The sequence below is a fragment of the Gallinula chloropus genome (assembly GCF_964237585.1).
Source record: "Gallinula chloropus genome assembly, chromosome: 5".
Lineage (NCBI taxonomy): Eukaryota > Metazoa > Chordata > Aves > Gruiformes > Rallidae > Gallinula > Gallinula chloropus.
The window spans coordinates 67,127,061-67,151,511 of record NC_140090.1 but is presented as its reverse complement, the minus strand read 5'-3'; the positions used below and the strand labels follow the sequence as shown (position 1 = coordinate 67,151,511).

The following is a 24,451-nucleotide window of genomic DNA, read 5'->3' as shown; positions in this document are numbered from 1 at the left end:
CTACTTGTCCACAATGCCTGCCCTCTGAATCAAAAAGCTTGCAACCTCTGCTGTCACAGCTCTAAGCTGAACCTGCTGGCTATAGAGATGGGATGTATTTGTACACACAGCACTACTGCAGGCTTAGGCAAAGGCGATGCCACTCTCTCGGGGATAAGGAGTTGATCAACAAGGCTTCTGCCTTCTCTCTAAACTTCTCTTTTGCCCTATTCCCAGATAAATACCTGCAGGATCTGTAATGGAAATATCATGTCCACAGTAATTTCTGCAGCGCTTGGAGGACATCATTGTTCTACAGCCTAAAAATCCCTGCGTGAGGATTTAGAGCTCCCAAGTGCCTCTTGGACATCAACTGTTTTCAAAGCTATTAGCTCTGATGGGTTTTTGAATAAGGCTCAGGAAAGCCACTTGCTCAGTATTTCTCATAAAGAAAAGGTAGCTCTGACCTGGTAGAATAAAAATTAGGGAGCAAGAGGAGGAGGAAGAAAGCCCACACAGCCCACATTCTCTGCAAGCAAGGAAATGAGATTTGATTTACTCAGTGATTTTGAGGTGTGTTCAATTTCAGCTTGAATTTCTACTGAATAAATTCAGCTTGGCTGAACATCGTCCCCATTAGAGACTGTCCAAAGCAATATTGGATGATCCACACAATGATCTTTGAAGCTGAAGGTTCAAAGTCTTGGTGAGGTGGGCTGGGGTTTTTTTTAGCATATTTTTGCATGTGCAACCCACAAACCTGTGTCTTCCAAAGAGCTAGAGGAAGACAATATGAAAAAGCAATTAGATACAGTGCATACACATCTCCTTATTCTTGCCAATTAATCAATTTATTTATTTAGCTCACTGGTTAAATTTCCTCTTACCACAGAGCAGAGAGCAACTCCAGGCCTATGTTTTCTATGATTCAAAGGGATTAGAGGACAAGCAGAAGTCACTCACTAAAAGGACTTAAGGGCTTCAGTTCAGGGATTAACAACTCAGCTGCTTTTTCTCCATATTTTAAAGCCACTAATTTGTACTGCATCAGCTGGCAGTTTTATTTGCACAACTATTTTTGTTTTAATGGGAATCTTAAACTCTGTTCTTCCCAAATGGTGCTGCATTGCCCTCTTGATACTACTCTCACATCTGAATTTTGGACTATACTTAAAGAGGATTTCATGCTTGCTTAACAAATTTCTTAAGAAACTGCACCTTATACTAATACACACCAAGTTCAAGTTCTACTTGACTTTTCCTACCTCACCAGGCCTATCAGCTGAGCAGTCCCCTCTGGAATTCAACACCACTAGAAGACAGCTTGGGTGTAAGCTTTGGACCACGTCTCTCTGCATCTCCAACTTGGTCTCACATGTTGATAAACTCTACAAACTGGAGTTTGCATGTATTTGACCACACAGTAACACAGCTTTACGGTGGGATAATACATAGGGATCCATTCTCACCCTGGGTTAACACAGAATGATTTGGTACTGCACTTATCCTGCTGAGAAACCAAGTGAGAGAGGTTGAAGGGGGCCACATCCCTGCATTACTCTGCAGCAGAGACTCTGATCTTACAGTTCTGAGAACCATTAGCAAGGAGACGTTTCAGTGAAGCAGTCCTGTAATTAACCCTGATGCTTCCACCACCCTGGGCGGTCTGAATAAAACCCAAAACCAAGTCTGCAGGTTGAAAAATTCGGGTACTTTAAAGTTTAGGGGTTTGCTGTAAATCTACAGTAGCCTGAACTGCCCTGCCTCAGGAGAGACTAAACTCCTTCCACATGCCTTTTTAGGGACTGGCTTGTGACTGTGCCTAGAGCTCGTTTGATGCTTTTTTATAAATGGCAATAAGTAGAGCTGTTCACTTGCTTTACTGCTTCTAGACGACAACTGCCAGCTCCAGTCAACTTGCAGAGAACAGGAGGGCAGGGCTGGCAGCAGCCACAGGATGCCTCATAGCAGCAAGTGACTGTTGGGCATTAGGAAAGCTGCCATCATTCTTCCTCCTCACCTCTCTAGGACATGTCAAGGGCACTAATCAACAGGGTACCCAAGGCACACAAGGGCTATGAGGAAAGATGTCCCCAGTGCCCAAACCCAACACGACTACTGAGCCTTTAGGAGCTTGCTGAACTCTCCCAGTCACGAGCCTCCAAAAACATCTGATATTCAGAAAGAATTCAAAGATCACAAGAGCTGCAGAGCTGAGAAAAGCAGAAAGGAAATAAAGTGACCTACTTTATATTCTGCTATCACATGTTGAAAAAGACAGGATCGTAAAATGCCAGAAGAGGCACATGTAAAAGGAATCCTTTCAAATGCATGTGTGCTGTCTGCAGCGTGATGGCACACAGCCCCCCTTCAGAAGAAACAAGGGCGGGGAAAAACTCAAGTCAAAAACTGTTCCAGAACAACAATTTAATACCCAGAGAGAAGGGAATTCATGGCAGGAGCCATACAGAGTAAGAGGAGCCTGCGATCTGAAATGCCACTCGCCATTGCCCTACTCCATTCAAACCTCTGCCAGGAAGCGGCACGTAGCGTCAGGATGATCTGATCACCTTTTCCAAGAGCAAGTGAGAGAGGAAAGGTGTGACCTTAAATATTTTGTAGATGTTTCTGCAGCATCTGTTCTTGACTTAGGAATAAAAGGCAGGGCGGAAGAATCTGCAGCCACAGGTGAGCATCTGCGTACACCTACATAAGATTGCTGGGGGAAGGGTTAACACTCCAGAGTCTGGATCCACCCTTTAAACCACTGCACTGTCCAGAGTTCAAGGCACTTCTTTTTTGTGTATGTACAGGCAGGTGATTTTTCTTCCCTTTTTATTAAAGGAGATTGCTATCAAAACAAAATCCTTCCACTCCCCAGATTTGACTTCTGAAATGTTTGCACCTCCTGTTTTTTAACAAAGATCAGGATCAAACCAACTGGCCATTTTTCTTTAGGCATTTTTTCCCAAACTCATCACTGAAATAGCTCTCCCTGACATATATAAGCTGAGGTCACACTGAGTTGTGACCTCATGTACAAAAACCATGGTGGCTTCAGTCTAGGGCTGCCAACAGAACAGTTGCCTCCATCTTCAAACTATACTTCACTCAAGTGAAGGGTTTCTGGATGAGGGACCAGCTATGTCTCCAGCTAACAATGGAGCTGAGACAGGACCACAAGTTTCTGGTTCAACCAACCGCCTGATGAGCGACTGGGACAGGAGTGGTCAGCAGTTCCAGTATGGTGACTGACTTCTTCATTCCAAGACATGTACTGTGACATTAACTGCCCAGCCCTAGCATCACTAAGTCCTAGTTCTGAAACATTAACGTACTAAAAATGACAGGTGCACTTTAGGACCCAAGCAGTCCTGGAATATTGTCCCTTTGGGTGCTACTGAGGGTGGAAAGCTCAGCAAGAAACGGATGATGTGGGAAACTGTCATCAGCTGGAGAAATTAAGTTCAGATCATGTTAATATTCTCCCCAGCAAAAAGTGTGTCATGCTCAGGTGTCTGCGAAGAAGGCTGAGATGAGGCATTACAGTAGCTTTCTTTTTATTCTTCTGAGAAGGGGAGTTTAGCCCAGCAACAAACCCAGGTTCCTTTCTATGCCTACAAAGCGACTTGTAGGTGGTACTGTAATTAAATAGGTCCATCACTTAAAATAGAAAAGCACATCTTTATAGCTGAGGTGAGAACTAAGAGTGAGAAGCTTCCATCAAGTCGTTGGTTTGCAGGAGCATTAACGACAGGGTAGAAAATTCCCAGCAAGGAGACCTGAATACAAAAAGCAACAGCCAGCCAGGAAGCCTGAGTTCCAGCATGACTGCCTTGGCTCCCTCACAAATCCACGTTTCTGTTTCTATCAGCTGGAAGACTGCTCCTGTCCTAGTGTTTCAAGATGTTCAATAGAAAGAGTACTTCTTGCAAACAAAACACAGCCTTAAAACATCTATTCTATAGCTCACAGCTACATTTTTTAAGAAATGAAAGGAACAAAACTACCCTGCAGATACTGTCATGTGAAGCTCCATCCAGATCCGTGCTCTGTTGCATACTGTCACATAAATTCGCCCATAAACCTGAGGGTGACAACAGCAGCAAACACTTCACCCAAGTTGGACAGGTGCCCAACTCCAGCAAACCACTGATATGACACAGCTGAGCAAAGGCTAGGATCTGGATTTGGGGAGGGGTGTATCTTAGGTATTTCTAGTGCAGGAGAGGACTGGAAAGGGGGACTCAGTCACTAGCCAGCTGAGCATGCTCTTCCTTCAAGCACCTGGAAGAACTGCTGGCAGAACAAGACCCGTGTCAGGGTCTGTGTGAGCTCTATATTCACATGTGGATTGATTCGTTGTGGGTTTGGAGCATTGATTTTCACAGAACTAGGAGAAGGCTGCAAAGGATAACGCAGTGCCTAAGTGAAGAGACTGGTATCTTGCAGGAAGAGCAATGGTTTGCTTCAGAGATGTTGTGGAAGAAATAATCCAAAGGCAAGCTGATAGCAGTGCCCAGAGAAATGAATAGGCACAGTATTACCACTATTCTCTTCCTGTGTTAAACACGGTCAGGGGGCTTCAGCTCAATTTGCTCTGCGAAACATAGTACAGACCTTCCCAAAGGACCTGAAGAACAATAGTAAGCTAGTGACATCATGGCAGCTCCCCAACACCAGATCTCGTTGCCAGAAAGATGCAGTATCCTTCTCTGTTGTCACATTTTGCAGCAAACAGCTGTCATTGCCTAAGAGGTGCCGTCAGTCCATTAGCAGGATCGGAGCTCACTCATGCCATCGCGAGCAGCAGAAGCACTCACAAGAACTCCTCCACCTCTACAGCTTCCACATAGGACCCCAACCCAGCATCTTCTGAGAAGTCAGGAAGTCCAAGAGTAAAATTTCAACAGCATTCTCTGCGTGTTTTTACATTTAACCCAACCCACATGCAGTCTGCTGAATTACAACTGCTGAGGAGAATTCACTTGAGAAACCAAGGTGCACAAATTAGCCTTAAGCACAGCATTTCATTAATGGGGTTCTGCACACAGTGAGACTTGAGTGGCAAAGTTTCCAACTAGGATGCTAAGGTACATGCAGGGGCTACTGGAAACAACATTATTAGATGTCGGTCTATAAGAAACTGCCTCATTCTCCAAATATTAAGGATGTATCAGAAAAATTTTCCATACTTATTCTCTTACTGCCAGAGGTCACCCTAACCTGTGTTTTCATGGAAGGGAAAAGCTTCCTAGTTTAAACCACCATTGATGCAACTGTGACACACCATTTAACACTGATACAAGTGATGGTTGTTGGATCACATCAGCTTATTTCAGAAGTCCTAGGTAATTGCAGACAATCATCCAGGCCAATTCATCAGCTTCTTGTCTGGGAGACTGGAATATACTTTCTCTGTTAGCAGTTCTTGCTGCAAAGCAGGTATTGATGTGGAACATAAATCCATGGTTTGGAAAAAGTGAAAGAGGAACTCCTACGAACAGGTGCTCAGGTGAAAACAAACATCAGGCGATGAACTAATATCCTTCCCCAGGCCTGCGCTCACGCAGCGTGTGCTGCTAGCAGTACTTTGCTCCTCAGGAGCATACTGTGCCTTGACTGAGCCACAGGGGAATCCAGGCACCCTCTGACTAAGGCAGTGAAATCGATTTGTAGCCCCTGGCACTTGGCTGACACAGAATCACCTTCCCCAGTTCCATCTCTCTGGACATCCATGCCCCCCGCTTGCCGTCTTTGAATGACACATCTCAGCTCCCCAAGAAATCCCACTGCCTGCCTCAGATCTCCCATGAAGACAGAAAGAGTGACACACATCAGAGGTGCCACTTTCTCCTCTATTAAAAGGTTTGCCTTTCAGCTCCCTACTGTGGACAAGAAATTTGAACTTACTGTCTTAACATCCAAATGCCAAGTGCTAGAGAGCCAGAAAAACAAATCTTCCAGCTGAGTGGAGCTCTGTTCAGGTGTGGCACCTTTTGGCTCAGCAGCATATACTCTCCTGCTCTAGGAGGCGTGGAGACTGCAAAGCTCAATTTGCTTCCCACTTTGAAATCGGAGCGATGACCCAATTTGTCACTTTTGGGAAACAGCTGCAGCTCCAGCTAGAGGATCCAGAGGAGGAAGGCAGAAAAACATCATCTGTTACAGCAGGATACTACCAGAGAGAAGGAAGAGTAGCAGTCTCTGAAGGCAGGACTTTTATCCTAAAGAAGCCCTGGAATGAGCATGGCTGGCAGTCACTGCAAAGCTTGTGCCCTTTTGCAAGAGGAGAATGTGACTCCAGGAGGGGTTACAGCCACATCACCCTCTGCGACTGGCACTGCAGGCTACATACAGCCTGTCTGCTTTTAGGACTTCCATGCAAAGAGACGGCTGAGTGTAAGGAAGCTTAGGGTGGAGCTCAGGACTACAGCAACAAAGTATGGGGCTATAAATCCAGCTTACAGAGGACGATGAAAGAAGTTTGCACAGTATCTATATGCATTATGCACCTGGCAACAGCCAGTGTCTATTGTTCCTGTTTCACAAGGGATTAAAAAACCTTCTCAATCTGAAGTTTTACAAAATGCAAATTGAATTGTGTGCTCGCACAAGCCAGCCTCTGACAGCTCCTCCTTTAATCGTACAAGTGCAAAGTTGTAATTTAATCTTTATAAATGCAGACTGTTTTGATCATTCTGTTGCAATCCTCTGTGCAGCTTTCCCTGCCCTATGCAGGCGCTTAGCGGTGACGGCAATCCGTAACATTGCCTTCCACTTCCACAGCAGCCTTTCCCAGCAGGTCACAGGGAGCTTCAAACGCTGCCTGGCTCCCCAAGGGCTCCACACCTCTCACCCTCTCCCGTGGGAGGACACAGGGCCCAAGGTTTGCTCGAGGCAGCACGGAGAAAGCTATGAAGAAGTTTAGACCCCAGCTTGCAGCCCCCTCCTCTAGCTAATTCACCCTGGAAGTACCACACATAAAAACAACGTACCAGGCATTTGGGAAGTGTTTGGTGAAACACATTCACTAGGGGTGCAGGACAAGCACTGGAACTACAGCTACATCAGCCTGTCCCCACATTATGGGCTGGGAGCTTATTACATAGTTAAATCTATGGCTCCTGCTCAGCACACTCCTAGTTGCGATTCAGGCTGGGCTCATAACTCATATCCTTGAGTTCCGCCTCTGTAGCCCCAGCACAAAGCCTTATCTAGCTCCATGAGACTTTACCCTGTTGCAGCCAGCAGTGAGCAGCAGCTCTGGAAAGCAGCTCTTCCAAAACAAGTCCCCAGCATTCAGTGGTCACCTACACCACAGCAGTTTTAAAGCCCTTATCAGTCCCTGTGATACTAGCAACAGCCAGGCAAGGGTGTGAAAACAGCCATGAGAATTGAAGGCGAGCCTTGCTTTGAAGTTTAATGGGCTTATTCTGTTACTGGTTTGTACTTCAAGGCAGTTCCTAATCTGCTGAAGAGGACAGCTGACAGAAGTGGTAGAAAGCAAGACAAGGGGTGGAAAGACTCCTCTGCACCTGGAGCAGTCAAGCTGATTCAGGGTCACCCTGCCTCTGAGGGGCACCAAGCAACCACTGCCCATAATGGGCAGGATGCCGGAGCATCTTCATGTCCAGCCTGAAAGGAAGTCAAAGGGTTTCTCCCATTTCTTACTGGGATTTCTGGGACTGAATAAAATAGGATTACATCGCTCCAGCAGAAGGTGTTTTTAAAAACAAAGCCCTTCTTTTGTCCCTCTAATGGCCTACCACACGTTGTCCATCCCCCTCCAATGACGCACGGTTTATTGCATTCTGCATGTTAATTAAAAAGCACGACACAGCACAAAGTCACTGCTCCAAAGCTCACCTCCAGCTTCAAATCTCCTTGCAGCAAAGCTGATCAGTCCTTGAAGCCTCTTCAGACCCATTCAGTCTGGCACACTGCATAAAGCAGTCTGAGGCGTTAGTAAACTGCAGGGATATTTTTCTGGTAAACCAAAAAGAAACCCCACCAAAAAAACCAAAGAAACCCCACACCAAAAATACCACCCAAACACCAAAGAAACAATAAAAAGAAGAAAGGTATCTAAACCAGAGAAGACCCCATCAGCTAGGCAAACTGGTCATTTTCCAACTCCAGAAGACTTTTTACACAGAACCTTTTAAATCTAGGATTCCAATTTCACCTAGCATGGCTCAGCTTTTCTATTTAAACAATAAAATCTGTTTCAAGCCATTAATCATGAGTAGGTGTCTGTAATGAGACCATGAAACCCAACATCCCTGCCTCATTTACAAAGATGTGATGACTTTAAATTAGGGCTTTGCTTTGGTGACCCCTTAGCTGGAATTTCACATTCCTACTACTGTGTGCACCACATCACTAGTAAGCTTAATTCCTTCTACCCTAAAGCTCACTGCATTTCAGAAGTGAACTAGCACTATGCCAAACCCATTTAAAAGCCTTTCTGGAGCCCTCACAACATGTTATATTAATGCAAGAGATTAGGGGGATTTATTGCAGTAGTACCTAGCACTGGTGGTAGACAGCATTTTTAAAATATCAAATGCCCACATCCCAACAAGCTTTTAACTCTTAACATCACTGCCAGCAGGGCTAAAAAACGAGCTGGCATGTACCTGCCAGTGGGTTTGCTGCTGGTTACAGAAACCAGAACAAGTTGAATAAACCATGACATCAGCGGCTGAGAGTTAGAATACTGCAGGGCATCTAAAACCGGTTACATCCTTTTGAGATTTTTCTCTGCAAGTCAGTGGTGGAGGCTCCCCAAGTTGCACTTCAGATTAGTCCCCAGTAACCCCACCAAGTAACAAAAGGCCACATGGATTGGATTGGGAGTGGGTGGAGAGGCACGTTCAACATTTGGAGTATGACCTCAAGGAAAGGGAAATGGCTTTTTGAGCCTGCCAGACCAAACTGGATTGCAGTTACTGCAGTTACAAAGGTATTACACTGTGGAACAACCTGAGTATTACGCTCATTTGTCACAATTTCAAAAGTGATACAGTTGTCTTGTTTTTCCACCACAATCTGTTCTGGCTCCCAGCACTTTCCATCTCCGGTTTGCAGACTAATACCGGGGGGGGGGGGGGGGCACCCAAGAAGCTGGAAGGGGGCACGGGCAGGACTGCTGACCAAGACTGGCCCAAGGGACATTCCATACCCTATGATGTCATGCTTCAGCATATAACAGGTAGGGCTGTGTGTCTGTAACTACCTGAATATCAGCTTTGGGTGGTGAGAGACTATGCTATTCATCACTTGCTTCATATATTCTTTTATCACCACCATCATCATCTTCCTTTTCTGTCCTATTAAACCATCTTTATCTCGACTCACAAGTTTTACTACTGAAGTTTTTTCTTTCTTCCCCCTTTTCAATGCTCTTCCTCCTCCCACTGGGTGTGTACTGGGTGGTTGTTTTAGCTGCCAGCCAGGTTAAACCATGACACTGGCACAAGACTTCCTTGGTATGCAGGGCAGCACAAGGCATTCCTGCTCAGAGGAGATGTCACCAGAAGTACTGGGTTTCCTCTCACTTTAGCCTCTCTATAATAATTGAGCTACATCACCATGAGGCAGAGAGCTGCCTTCTTACAAAGAGCTGCTCCTTCATGCCCAGAGAAAGGCAGATGTGAAACTCCATCCAGATTACTCCTGCCCTGTGCTTTCAGGATGTCTGTTTGAGTTTGCCCTTCTGAAGCAACTCTTGTGTGTTGCTGTTTTCTCACTGCCTTGACCCTGTTCTGCAACTTCTTCTGCTCACAGGCATGTTGGTAGCTTCTCCGATCAGACACAGCACATGGAAAGTCCACTGCCTCCAGTGTGTTAAGTACAAGGCAGTCCAGTCAGCTGGAGGGCACAGATAAGCCTAGGAATTCATTTCACAGAATGCTATTTTGCCCTTTGGCTTCAGAAGGGACCTCAACATCTTCAAGGATATGGGAATAATCACTTGCATGGAAGAGCTAAAATTACATCGGCAGCTAATGGCTAACCCTTTCTGACTGTGCAGCATCTTTCAGCTCCTTGAAGGACGTGCAGGCAGGAGCCAAATGTGTTGAGAGGGAGAACACCACAAACCCACAAATTCACACTCAAGTCAGGTTTAACAAATTAGCAAGTGAAGGAAGATGCCAATAACTGGCTAAAGATATTTCCTGTTTCATGGAAAGGAACTACAGCGAGGTCAAAACAGCTAACAACTGGGAAGGATTATGAGTTTGCTTTGGCAAGTAGACTCCTTGCAGAATGGCACTGGCAAGGATCACATATTGATAGACTGAGGTGGCTAATCATCAAATCCCTGGCATTTCCCTGCCCCTGGAAATCTCCCACTCTTTGCTCAAGAGAATATGGAAAGAAAGAGGTCTCTTCCCAGTATTCCTGATCTGTGGGATAAAATGCACATCAGTCAGCAATGCAGCACCTTTAAGTCTTGTAGATAGACCTGCCTAGAGCACAGGTCTGTGTATTCACACTATGGTCCTGGAGATCTTTAGGGTTGAAGATGTACAGTGGTCTTTCCTTAAAGGAAAGAAAACAGTCTTTTCCTTCCAAGGAAGGCAACAGTCCTTCCTTAAAACAATCCCATGTCCATCATTTTCAAGGGCCTACAAATCCTCTCAGCGTGTAATAATGTTAACATTAATGCTTATGTATAATAAAAGGAGAAAGCACTGAAATGACAGGCTGAGAATGGTAATAAATGGACATTAGTGATTAATAAGGTAATAAAGCTTTCAATAGGATTAGAAAAAGAAAAAGAGCAAAATCACTTTCAGCTGATTACTTAGCTATTTTTAGAGATATTAATTTTTTTTTGTCCCCCCCAAAAAAAATCTTAAGACATGAACAGGATGACAGAACAGGCAGGGAGCAGCATAGGAAGTTTGACACAGGCTGAAGTAGGAGCCTGTAAGCTGAGCAGGCTCAAGTGAATTGAAGCAACTCAGAGCAGCTGGAAATTCCCCTTCAGACAGAGCTATGCCAGAGCCATGCCTGCTGGATTGATAGGCGATTCTGAGATACCACAGAGGAGTATGAGCAGCCCCATGAGAGTCTGGCCAAAGGCTAGTATCTGTGAAAGAAAGCTTCATTAAAAGTTTGATCTTAAAACTGTAAAATTAGATGTTCCCAGTAAAGAAATACCAGTCTCTGAAACTACAGAAGTAACTCAAAGGTGAGAATGACTAATCCCAAACGTAGTAACTGTGTGCGGATACACAAGTTAAATGTCAGCAGTAAATATTTCAGTGTGGTATACTTCAAAAATCAGAGCTAAAAAGAAAGGTGGGGTTTATGTGGAAAATATCTGTGGAGAGAAGGGGAAGTAAGTGAACACACATGTGTGTTCAAAACAAAAGGTACAGATGAAAGGGGGAAAAAAGACACACACACAGTGTAGCAGCCAAAAGGGAAGTCTGACCCCCCGGCCCCTTGCCATGCTGAACAGCTCACACAGAATGAGAACAACTAGTTCTGTTACCCCACAAAAGTCAGGCCCTGGCCTCGATCTCAGCCATCTGCCATCACCTCTCCTGTACTTACTGCTACCGATGGAGGGGAAACCACAGCCCAACATACAGACTGAGCTCACTGACCAATGCAAAGTGGAGGCAAGAAGTTTCATCCCTCTCCCCCTCGTGCCACAAATTGCAGAGCGCTGACTGAACACCCTCACTGTGACCACACAGTCCCTCCCCACAGTGACATCTTGTTATTTCCTGGCAGTTCACACAGGCCTGTTATTGCTTTGCTTTGTTTGATGTTCCCCTGACGTTGAGAGAAAGCACGAAGGCAGAAAGGGGAAAAAAAAACCAAAAAAAAAGGAAAAAAAGAAGAGAAATCTGTCTTTCAACTTCCTAATCATCTTCCTCAGAATGTTCCATACATCACCTCTGATTTTATTATCTGCCTGCTGCTAGAGATTTTATTTAAAGAATAACACGTAAGGAAGAATGGCTTTAACCTGACCTCCCTGAACTGCTGGGTGATGAATACTACACAGACCTGACAGTGAAAAAGCTTGTTTCCTTTCTCAGACTAACCTGAGCACTATGCAAAATTCCCCTCTATCCAAGCCCCCAGTTTTAAATTGGGCTATCAAAGGCTTTTTCTTTTTAGGGGCCTAGGTTGATGTAATCAGTGTATCATCAATGAAGGAGGATTGATAACGTGAACCATCACAAAGCCTAGCTGTGGGTACAGTGAGTCTCAGAGGCAGAACAATACAGAAAAATTGAGTGAATTAAAACCAGTGTTCTAGCCAGCTATAAAGAATAAAAAGCAGTAGGGTTCACATTTTTTTCCCCACCACATCAGTAGAGCGCTCAACCCGAGACTTTGTGGTGTCACATATTACAGACTAAGTAGGATAACAAATGAAAAGGTTAGTGAGAAGCGTGGAAGGGTATCATCAAGTTGTGAGTAAAAAAATCACAGGCAGAAAGAGAAATGAATTGCAGAGCAAAATACAGCCAGGACCCTTTCAAGAGACACAAGCTTGGGATCCCATCCAGCAGAAGGAGGAATCCAAGGTGACTCAAATGAGTTCTGTCCTAGGCTGCATCCAGAATTTCTTCTTCAAAAGGTCCAGTGGTGCTGACACAGCTGTGTCTGGGACAATCCCCTCAGTTCACATGTCAGGTCTGTATTTTGCCCACCACAGTCTCCTGCAGAGTCATTACCTCTCCAACAGTGATTAACATAAAATCCCAATATTTCATTTTGGGAAATAGGCCATCTCTTCCCTTCCTGAGACCACGCACACCAGCCCGTTTTCAAAAAGCCACATTTATGCAATACAAGCAGGACACGAAGAGAGCAAACCAGGCCAAATTAAGGAAGGGAAACCTAACCTTATCACCCTCTTGATTAAAAGCCTTCTCTTTTAAAATCTAAACCAACTGAATTCAATTACCCTAGAAAACGTCTACCAACTGTTGCCTGAGCTCTAATTCCCCACGATCACAGAAAATCAAGCTTTGCCCAACGGTTCTCCGTTAACTAAATTCACTGCCAAAAATGTCCTGCCCTGCTCTAAACACCAGCATCCTCATGGTCCCCAACCACACTTGCTGACATAATGCTGCACATTCTCATCATTCATACCTGTCCTTCTGTAGTGCAGTACTAAGAGGTCTGCGTGCGATGAATCCAGGCTGAATCCAGCCTGGTTTCTTCTCCTCTCATCCACAACCGAATGTTCATCCACCTTCACCCCTTAATGCTGCAGCACCATCAGTCCCACAGAGCACAAGGTACTCCTGAACACCAATACTGGGGCGGTCAACATGTAAAAAGGTCCCCACAAGCCTGGCTTACCTGATCCTCGGAGAGCTGTGATATGTGATTCACTGCAGCGTAAGACTCTATCTTCGGATTGAAGTGATTGATGATGGCTCTGAAACAAAGGAGAGACATTTTCAGAGGTCTCAGGAACAGCTTAGGGACGCAGCAGAAATTCCCTGCCAGCCTCAGTCAGTGCACATGGAGCCACAGTTCTGCAAGTAGTAGTTCCTCCCTCACCGCACTGCACTGCGTGCTCTGCAAAGGCACGCTCCCCGCTGAGAGGCCAATACAGATTCAGTCACAGGCTCACTGGAAATTGCAAGCACAGGCACTGCCCTACACGTGGGTGCACTTGTCCCAGCAGATACAGGACTGTGCTCTCTGCCTTGCTGGGAACATGCTGCAAATTGCTCAGTGTTCCAGTGGGGAGACAGTGCTTTTGGCCATCACTGCCTCACCCGGCTGAGGAACTGTCTCTCCTCTTCCCTTCCAAAATCATTATTGCCTGACATTTTGCTCTATAGAACTTTGTTGCCTGATGTGTTGAAGCTGATGGTTTATTGCTTTGGATCTCCACTATGTTTAAAATGTTGTAGTTGGCTCTTACTTGCAGTCATCCATCACTATAACCACTACTTTGACTTCTTCCCATAATGACTTTAGTCCTCAGACACAGTTTAGATCACTAGAGATAACTTATGCCAATGTCCCAAATGTGGCAGCAGAAACACTGATCACTCCTACTTCTCTGCCTCACTTCTCTCAGTCTGTACCAACATCCTCCCCTTCCCTTCTAGGTGGCTCTAGAGGCAGGTATAAGAATCCTAAAAGTGAAAGTAAAATAGCAATTGGCGGGAAAAAAGTAAAATCAAACTGCAGGTGGAATATTTCCTCAGTCTCTCTGCTGGTCAGCTGCACCTGACAGCTGAGACAGTAAAGTCTCCCAAGGCCAGGGTTTGCAACTGGTCTAGTTGGGATATTCCTCATGAGACTCAGTGCCGAGGGAAATGCTCAGGATGGGAACAGCCCATGTCAGTGCTCGGCACAGATGTGTGCTGACGGTGCCTGGAGAACGCTTCCTCAGCCAAATTACCCCACAGCAGCAGTCAGGGCTTTCACTCTCATACTCATCAGCATGAAAATTCACTCCAGCTCCCTCTGCTACACTAATGGGTTCCCTCCTCCCCACACCTCCTCCTGCAGGAGGGCTTTCAGCTGCTTTCTCCAGACCTCATCACAGCTAAGTGCTGGTGCCTCAGTCCAGGAATAAGTGATATTCAGTGGTGCCACTCAGAGACAGCGGAAAGAATACCCACCTGAAGCACCATTTCTTCTTTAAATACAGATAAAGAATAACAGTGAAGAGGTGGTGGGGAGTGGGAGAGAGGAAAAAACCCACCAACCACCAAAAAGCCAACCTGCCAAACAATCTGCAGATTCACTGCAACATTCCCAGCCACACACCTCATCAACACAAGCAGATGCAGCCCATGTGCAGAAACAGTCACGCCAGCGGCTGCTCCTACAGCATCAGCATGTACTCAGCACAGGGGGACTTCTACAGTCTTGCTAAACTTGATGGTTGTATCAGTAAAGGGAATTCAGCAGAGCCCCTGCCAGGCTTCCTGCTCCACTCCTCCCTCCAGAAGAGGGCAAGCAGGCAGGTAGACAGGTCCAGACTCTACTCATTTCAAGACAGCCAGTGAAGCAGCTCCTTGGAGTCTCAATCACGCTCTCCATTACCCAGCCTCTCAAACACTGTGGCTTTCAAGTTGGATGTTTCATGCCTGGCTGGAGTCATATTTACACTCCTACAGGACACACTACAAGCTACAGAAAGAAAAAGGGAACACAGACTTACAACAACTTAACTTCTGGCTTGACAGAAGGTTTGGCAGCTCGGAGGGGTTCAGTGCACTCACATGGTTCCAACATTTACCAGGGAACAGATTTAGCATTCATTTGTATCCACTGCTGTGAAGCACTTCAACATGGGCTGCCTGCTCACCAGTCCCTGCTCGGATCTGAGCTAGTGGAGCGGCACCTGCAATCACAGCTGGGATTCACCCAGGGAAAGCGACACCAGCAGCCAGCTGCCACTGCGCTAAGAATCAACAGACATTACGGACCAGAAAGAATTCAACTCTCCTTCCTCATTTCCCTACAGGCAAATAGACAATTCCTCAGTGAGCAGAAGTAGCTGTTCAGCCATTTACGACAGCACTATGAAGAATCCCTTCACAACCTGATTTTCTGCAGTGCAGTTCTCCCGAACCTGCAGGCAGCCTGGGACAGAGGAACATGAAGAGCTTGGATTCAGTCCTGGCTCTGTGCAGGCAGGTTTTTACCACCCAGCATATGCTACCAAGGCCAGGGTCTGCACGTGGTACAGCTCTTCTTCACACATCTGCTACAAGCAATTCCATCCCTATCCAACCCAAGCTGGTGTGCAACAGCAGCATCGTTCCACATAAGCCACTCGGATACATCTCCACTGTTCTTCCAGCTCTCAAAATCCATCTTGCTCCTGGGGCATACTTTTGGGCAATTGGGCTCCTGAGTAACAGCTGGAATTTCACTTTACAAAGCTGCCACTCCACAGGCATTTTTTCCTGGAGACAACAGGGACTGGAGCTTTCAAGCACAGTCTCCCCCTTATGGGCAACAGAACAGCAGCTTTGCCACCGTTAGTTCTCACACCAGCACGTAACAGCGCAGCCTTGGCCAGGTTTCAGTTTTACACCAGGACTGTCTTGATTATTGGGGTATTGGCCAGTACCTTTAAGGAGGGGGAAGGGAGCAGTTAAAACACTTGGAGAAGATTTGTGTTATGCTGTGCTCTTACTGAGATCTTCACATCAATCATGTAGAAAAGAAAATAAGAAGGAAACAAGCCCCTTGTGTTTGATATTCACGAGGCACGGACACCTTCAGTGCATGTAAAGCATGGAAATGGTAAAGTGCCAACTGAAAGACAAAACGCTGCAGTACCCAGCTAGCCTTGGTAGCATGTACACTTCCATGTTTCCATCCCACTGAGTCCCTCAGCAGGGCTGGCTGCCATTTGTCACACAAATTTCAGAGCGATTTTGGGACAGGGTTCTCTAGGGGCTGAGAGATGTCTGGGGAGATGTCACTTCAGCAACACTGCCTCCTCTGACAGATCCACAGTTTAGCCATCAACTGACAAGAGAGGGAAGGATGCTCAACAGGCAGAAGGTGAAACAATGGTTAAGAAATTTTTTTAAAATGCCTCCCAATGGCTTGTTGTGAGGTTACTGCTTAGTGCTCTATGGCAGACCACAAGCCATCTCCACATTCTTTATTCCTCGATCTCCTGGTGAGAGTCATTTACACACTCGCCATGCCAGCGCTCTTGGAAAAACACACATCCCCCATTACTTCTTTAAGCAACTCTTCAGAGCACTACCTACCTAGACACCACGATGCCAGAAGTCATGGAGACACACAGATGAACCAACTTTCATTTTCCTCAGCATGAAGAGCCCAGGACACTTGCATTTACAGTGTTATGCATTTATTGCATATTTATTGCATACAGTTATTTCTCTGGGAAGAAGGGAATGATTGAAGGAAAAAAAAATATGAAGTGTTCCACCCTAATTTGGGAACCTAAGTGCCAACAAATTGTTTATTTCTACAGGCTGTATTAATCATATTATTAGACAGTAAATGTAGGTTCCACTGCAACAGGTATTGTATAGTACAGAGTGGTGGAAAGCCTCTGACCCAGAAAGCCAACAATCTCAAATGACTGAGAACAGGGAAAGCTCAGAAAAGCACTTTGGCAACAGAAAACAACAGTGCTGTTACTGAGTGTCATGAAAGGTTTCAGTTAGAGAGAAACCAAGGGCAGAGAAACCACAGAAAAGGAATACCGAAGGAAGAAGTACAGAAACAGGAGGGCAAAGATCAAGAAAAACAGAGGTGAAAATATCACAGGACAGAGATGATGAGAGCAACACCAATTGATCCCCTGGCAGTTTATCTGCTGCAAACTGGGGAGCTCTGACTGGTGGAAAGTTTCTACTGTGTTCCTGAGGCTGCAACAAATTGGCCAGTCCTGATATAACTCAAAAACACATGGACTAGAAGGTGAGAAGTGGGGCAATCTTCATAAGGGCCGTATTAGGCTTCCCCCCAACACACTCCTCAAACAGGAACATGGTACTGCAGCTCTCACCTTGAGCTATGGGGAGGGAGAGTATACCTCCAGCTGAGCTGCATCCACACCCCCCACACCATCTTCACTGCATCAGGGCTTGCTTCTGCAGTGGCTGCAGTAGTTCTCCAGCCAGGAAATGACATTTAAAAATTTGTTTCTATAATGTCTTTAAAAACTGCCTTGAGTTACTCCTTGATAAACAGAAACAACCAGGGCTGCCCTTCAGAGAAGCTTGGAGTAAAACAGCTTCTCAAGTCTGCTGACAGGAAAGGGCTCCTGTGAAAACCAAAATGACATGCATGGAAAGAGGAGATTTAATTGATTCCTGAATTTAATTTGCGACTAGTAACATCATATGTGAGACGTGAAACGCACCAGCAACCTTAAGCTACCGCTCCCTTAATTCCCAGCATCTTCCAGCCCACAGGCACTGCCGTGGAAGGAACGCTGCCCTGCCCGCCTTAACCTCCCAGCAAACGGGCCCGGGTCCAACGCGCAGGGAAAGCAAAATCACTCTGCTCAGGCAGGCAGCACTTCTTCAGCACGTTTTCTCTGACCTCCAAACTCTCCCCATCAAGTTATTGCAGATGAGCTGTCTAATACCCACTCCTGCCTGACAGCAGCTACATTTCCAGAGTCCCATAAGACAACACTGTCCTCTTGTCCTGAGCACTGAAATTAAGCACTCTGGAGGTGCTGAAAGTAGGCTAAGAGAAGAACAGAAAGGTTGCAAAGCTTATTATAGAGATAGGAATGCTGAGCCATCATTCACTGCATGAACCTGCTCTTTGCACCTCCTTTACAGGTCGAGTATGCAGCACCTGGCATAAAACATTCTTGTGGCTACCCAAACATTTCTTGTACAGGAGCAGCAGCACAAAGAATCTCACTTCTTCCTATGGGCTGCTACAGCTGGACAGAGAAGCAGCAACACCTCACTGGGATTTGCCCATTTCAGGCAATCAGGAAGTCCCAGGTGACCCCGTACTCGCTACACAGTACATCTCTCCCTCCATCGCATAAAGCCGAACGCACGGCAAAGGCGGCCAGCTCGCTTTCCCTCTGCAGCAAAATCTGACAGGTGTCTGAGACAGACCAACACTCCAGCATGCACTAAGCTTGCAGCACCATGACGGCAGCTAGCAGCAGGCAGAAGCAGGAAAAGGAATCATTGTTTTCTATCACACTCCCTTTTACAAAGCTGCTTTAATACAAAAGGGAGACCTGAGATACACTGGCCATTGCCCGGGAGCAGGAATCGGTAAGTGACCAACTTGTGATCTGCTCCAGCAGCTCCCTCTCACAGGCCTTCACTCCTCCCTCTGTAAAAGGGGAGTAAGAAGAATTGTCTCCACAAAGTGTTTTAAACCAACAAGGTGAAAAGGGCTCCGAGTTTTTTAATATGGAAACTGCTCAGGCAGAAGGCTACAGACAAGCACAGATAACACACAAACCACCTATCCTCTTTCTCTGTTCGTGTCGTCACAGCCCTGGTTGTAGGAGCAGAGCTCCCAGCCACAAGCCAGCTTTCCTGCAGCAAGCTGCCGCGCGGGGCAAAGATCCTGCTGGCATTGCTCTCCTACACACTCACAGCACCCAAGACAGTAAAACCCCATCTGTTCAGTGCCTGCAACAATTAGATTGAGTTACTCCATATGTACAGGCCCACCTGGCAGGAGGTGAGAAGTTTTAGATTATTTTAACACACGTCCACAAGGCACTGTTATAAAGTACATGTATCTGCCCATCCCTAAGCTGTGTGCATCAATTAAAAGCAAGAAAACCCCCTGGAATGGTGCACTAAATTCTTTTTTCTACTGTGGTTTAGCTCCAGTCTGTTAAATTTCTTCTGTTCCTACACTTTAATGAGTACTGACATTAAGCTGAAAGTCCACAACTCACAGGGGGAGGCATCTTCCAGACACAATAATAAACTGCAGGGGAGAATCCAAGACAAAAGGGTATTTTAGTCAAAAGCACTTGCTTTACAGCTTACCAAAAACACGAGTCAGCACTGCTGCAGTTTTACAGAAGAAATAAGCCCACTATACCTGTTTAATTCTGCCATACTGAAAACTATTGATTGTGATGACAGGCTCCACAGCACAGAGAGATATATGGACAATTTGTTTAATAAGGAGGGGACAAAAGATTGCATACATGCCAACTGAGCTTCTCATAATTCCCAGCGTTGTTTTAGCAAGCCCCATTCTGCAAAGGCAGAAGCTGAGGATACGCTTTCTGACCCACCACAGAGCTCCACAGTGCATCTTTCCACCTCACTCTTTGCCGGATACTGACCCACTATCATCAGGGCTTGCAGAATATGCTGATTTTCTCTTCTTGCAGCTCAGGTCCATACATTTTAGCTAAGCAAACCAAATACCTCCAATGTAAATGAGTTCCATTTGGCTTCTTAACTAAGGAGATCCTCCTGGGTTAGCAGTTAACTCTTTTTGGGACAGTTGCATGACCTCATGGGAGGCTACAACTCGGGAATTAATCCACTCACACATTTTTCACGTGGCCAGTGCATCACTGGAAACTAGTCTAGATGCCTTTCTATTCCCTTTTTGCAGCAAGCAGGAGTATATATAACCAATGACACTACTGGCATAGCTGATATGAATGATAAAATAGAAAATACTGCCTAGACTTTGGGAATTAAAATACCTACTGAAGCACAGAGCACCAACCTGATCCGTGTTCCTGCTCTTCTGGCAATTTGTCATTGACTATTCTATAACAAAGCTGTGCCTTGATAAGGAATACATTTCTTGTGAGAGATCAAATGACACATTTTATGGCACATCTCATGGCTCTGAAACACCTGGCTACTAGAGGTGAGAGTTTACTTCTACTAAAGTAAAAGCATTAAAAAGCCAACCTTCCATCACACCTCAATTCCAGGGAGCTGCAGTTAATTGATATCTACTCACCTCTAACTACAAACAGAACTGGTGCTATTTGAGAGAATACAGAAACATCACAGGTATAAAACCTGCCCTCTGGGCTCGGGCTGCTGGTATGAAAACCTCCAACTCACTCTAGCATGTTCAGGATGTGAGCACTGACCACCATACACCAGCAGGTGAGATTTCAGACACAATGTCTCTGCTTCCACAGCTGCATTACTAATTATCAAACTTCAACCAGCTTCTAAAATGAGAAGCCCTCCTTAGAAGGTTCCCTCCTTAGAAGGTTCCTTAATGTATGCTTTTAGAAGGTGTCTACTGCCCTAGGGCTGTGGTCCTACCTCAGAACCTGCACAGACCAGTAACAAACAACGTTAATATGGAACTACCTTTCTCAGAGTCTAAACAATCTGCAACACATGTTCCCCAATCCTCTTACCTCATATATCTTCATTTGTACAGAGAAAGATCTTCAAGTGAGCCAAACAAGTAGAAAATATCGTCCATGGACCAAACAGACTGTGGGTCTTTTAGTATCTAAGCATCCTTTGATATAAACAGCACGATACTTTCTAGTAGCCAGGTGTTTTAGAGCAATGAAATGTGTCATAAAACACTACCTCAACACCAAACACAGCCCTTCAGCTACAATTACTTTTAACTCCCTCATGTACCAGGCAACCTGCTCTCCAAAACAAGCAACAAGATATGAAGAAACAGATATCCAGAAGGTGAAGAGGGGGGGAAAGAAAAGAAAAAAGTCAAACAAAAACCCCCAAAACAAAACAGAAGAAAAAAAAAAAGAAGAAAACCCATTTGACAGTGGTTTACCAGACAGGTTTGCAGAGCCAGCCTCTGATTACAACGTGAAGAAAAGAACTTTCGGCAAATATTTATTCTCTGCGAGCGCTGTAAGTGGGTCAGCACCTACCCACTGCCTCATAATTCACATTACAGACTGCCATCCAAGCCTCCTGAGACACAAGACATTGCAAACCCTCAAACATGATCAAAATCTGAAATATTTTAAATTACTTTTATGCCTAACAGTCTCTTCATTAGTATTTTATCACAGGATGTTTAAGGAAAGCAGAGAGCCTTGCTTACTGGATGTTGCATTAGTGCAGAATGCCACACGGACAACACACACCAGCCTCCCAACATCCCAAGCAAAGAGTGAAATTCAAGAAGTTTCTAAACCATCCCACTGGGACCTTTTAAAGCTCTCTGAGAAAGGCAGTAAGAATGGCTGCTAGTCTAATTAACTTAGTGAACATTTACCATCAACTCCATATTATTCGGAGTGGGTGGAAATTACTCTTATTACCCCATTGTTGTCAGGTGTGAGCCAGCAAGTATTGCCCTGAATGCCCAGTCTGCAGGCTGTGGCAGCACAACAGAAACCTCTCACTTTAGGTCACATAACACAGACTCACAGCAAAACCCATGCCTGTGACAGGAGCCCAAAGGGAAGGGAAGGCACTGAAGCATCGGTGTTTGTCTCGATTGAGGGAGTAAAGGGTTAGAACAATGCAATGTGGTCGTGAAGTAGCTGGGTATTAAACGAGAGAGAGAGGGGGAAGACTAAGCAAGAATCAACTACAGTTAAACCTACTTAGCAAAGTAAATGAAGTTGAGTTCCACAATGATATTTAATTAACTTAATTACATCAAGTATCAGTTATGGCTGTACCTGCGCTGCCGTGTAAACCTGAAGAGAGTTCACAATCTCAGCCTTTCAGATTTACCAGCTGTTGTGCCGACCAAACCCCGTTACTTACAGCCCCGTCCTCCGAAATACAGACACCGCAAAGCGCCGGCGGTGCAAATGGACACCACAGTTGTTGAGAAACACCCGATGGAAGCGGCTCAAGCAATGCCTTGCCTTCCAAAATACCACACCGAGACTGAAGCATGGAGCCTGATGACACCCCGCTGCCACCACCATGAGTGAATGTCATGTCCTCAGTAAAGGTGTCACCACTTGTCATTTGGGATGAGGTGAAGGTGGTTTGCAAGCCCAAGGAAACCGCAGAGCCAAACAGCACTTCAGCTGACTGAATGGAACTCGCTATGGCATTTATTTCACATATGAAATGCTGAGGCTTTGTAGTTGATTAATAGTCTGTTTTCCTGAGACAAGGCGCTTGGTTTATGGCCCAGCTTCATCTCATCACAGATATCCAACTCCCTGCTGTACATGTTTCGTGCGTACCCATCTTCTTTCCTATTTAATTCCCTTAACCAGACCTGCATCCCTGAAAGCCAAGCTCCCTCCATCCCAATACCTGCACGACCTCACAAACATCTACCTCTGTCGAGATCTCTACTCTCTATATTTAAGTGTGGGGATGATCAGAAGCAAGTGATCTACTGGAGTTGACCAAGTTATTTATCAACTGAATGACTGACAACAGGTGGGTATTAAATCCTATGTGACTGCAGAGCAAAATGCCATCCTGTGAGCTAGCCTGTGTGCATCCACTCACAATTCACTGGACAACAGTGAGGACAAAAGAAGAACTGTGAGTCAACTAATCACAGCCCAACTACCAAGTGGCAACTTTTTAAATCACCTGCCTACACCAACCAAGGGTTCTCAGAATCACTTCAAGAGTGTTTGGGGTTTTTTGTTTTTTGCTTTTAGTCTGCACATCCTTATCCTGCATGAAATTTCAGTCAGATGCTAACAAAATCCCTTCAGCTGAATTGGTCTCTGAAGGACAAATCTTTGGAGACCTTCCCATGTCACACAGAGGAGGAGAAAATTATTTTCTTTTCCAATGCTCACACTTCTCTCTCACCCACCACCACACCTGACACAAGACCTGTGCTCACCTCTCACTCAAAGCCTTGGTTTTGTAATTTATACATACTTCCCCCCACCCCCCCTGCTCTATTCTTTGTATGGGTGTTACTGAAGGCAAGGCTAGTGAAGTGCATTTTCTACTTCAAAAGTGAAGTATGGTTCTCCAATCTAAGAAACAGTGGAGCACCAAACCTTTCCGTTACTGATGTTTTCCTATAAAGCAAGTCAAAGAAAAAGCCCAACTCCTAGTGTTCTGTTACTGATATGCCTTTTATGCTTTAAAAGTTTTCAAGTGTTTTTCAAGGCTCTTACAAAAACATGATGTAAAAAGAAAACCCACATGTTTTTTAATCAGTTACATGTTACAAAGCAGGGGGCAGAGGATCCACAAGCAGCACAGAGGCCTGGTCTTTTCTCTTTCAAGAGAGTGCTAAAGGTTTGTCTCTGATTTCTCCTTCTATAATAGCTAATACACAGCTACGTACCTGAGAGGGACCTCAGCTCTAACAGGACAGTAACTGTAGACAGTTCAAGCTAGTTTCTTTGCAAAGCTTAAGTTACACAATTTCTCAACCAGCACCCCCACTGAAGCCTTCCAGACCTTGGGCCAACTGCTGAGTTGTACAACCCAGACTGTTTTAAACACAAAACATCCATGTGTTCAGTCATCACTGACAAGGTTTGTAGACACTCAGTAGATGGAGGAGACTACGCCGCTTCCCAAGTTCAGCAACTGTAACTGGGGCCACATTAAAAAACACATCATAGTCAAATGGACAAGCAGGGGAAAAAAAACCCAAAACAACAAGACAGCCTGATGTAAAGAGCCAGAAATGTTCTTCTTATTTGCAAAATAGCTAATACTAAAAAAGAAGTCACCAAAGCATGTTGCACTAATTCCTACAAACTCCACGTGACTCAGAACTTCTCTAGCAAACACCAGAAGGTTCTAAGCATTAGAAGGCTGTCAAAACTTCGAGTTCTCATTTTACTATTACACTTGCATTGGCAAAAACACAGTCCTGACTACTTTCTTGAAGTAAAATACTTGACTTTTCCTTAGTTCCTTGTAGCTCTTCCATTCAAAGTGCAAAGGCAACACTTCTCTCGGCAGCTGGCTGATTCCCATCCCATCTCACTCACCGCACTCGTGTCTGCACGCAGGGGCCAGGCTTGCTTTCCTGGCAGTTGTTTGCAAACAAGTATCAGCAGCATCACCTCATCACTGGAAACGGTTGAGATACC

General features: G+C 45.3%; 1 protein-coding gene across 1 annotated transcript in view; it reads right to left on the bottom strand.

The window, feature by feature from the left end:
- The window catches only part of ARMH3 (armadillo like helical domain containing 3), a 126,913-nt gene that overhangs the window by 20,747 nt on the left and 81,715 nt on the right, over positions 1 to 24,451 (bottom strand). The window contains exon 24 of the mRNA XM_084265144.1: positions 13,330 to 13,408. Coding sequence (XP_084121270.1) covers positions 13,330 to 13,408 — 79 coding nt within the window. The remainder of the gene's footprint in view (positions 1 to 13,329; positions 13,409 to 24,451) is intronic.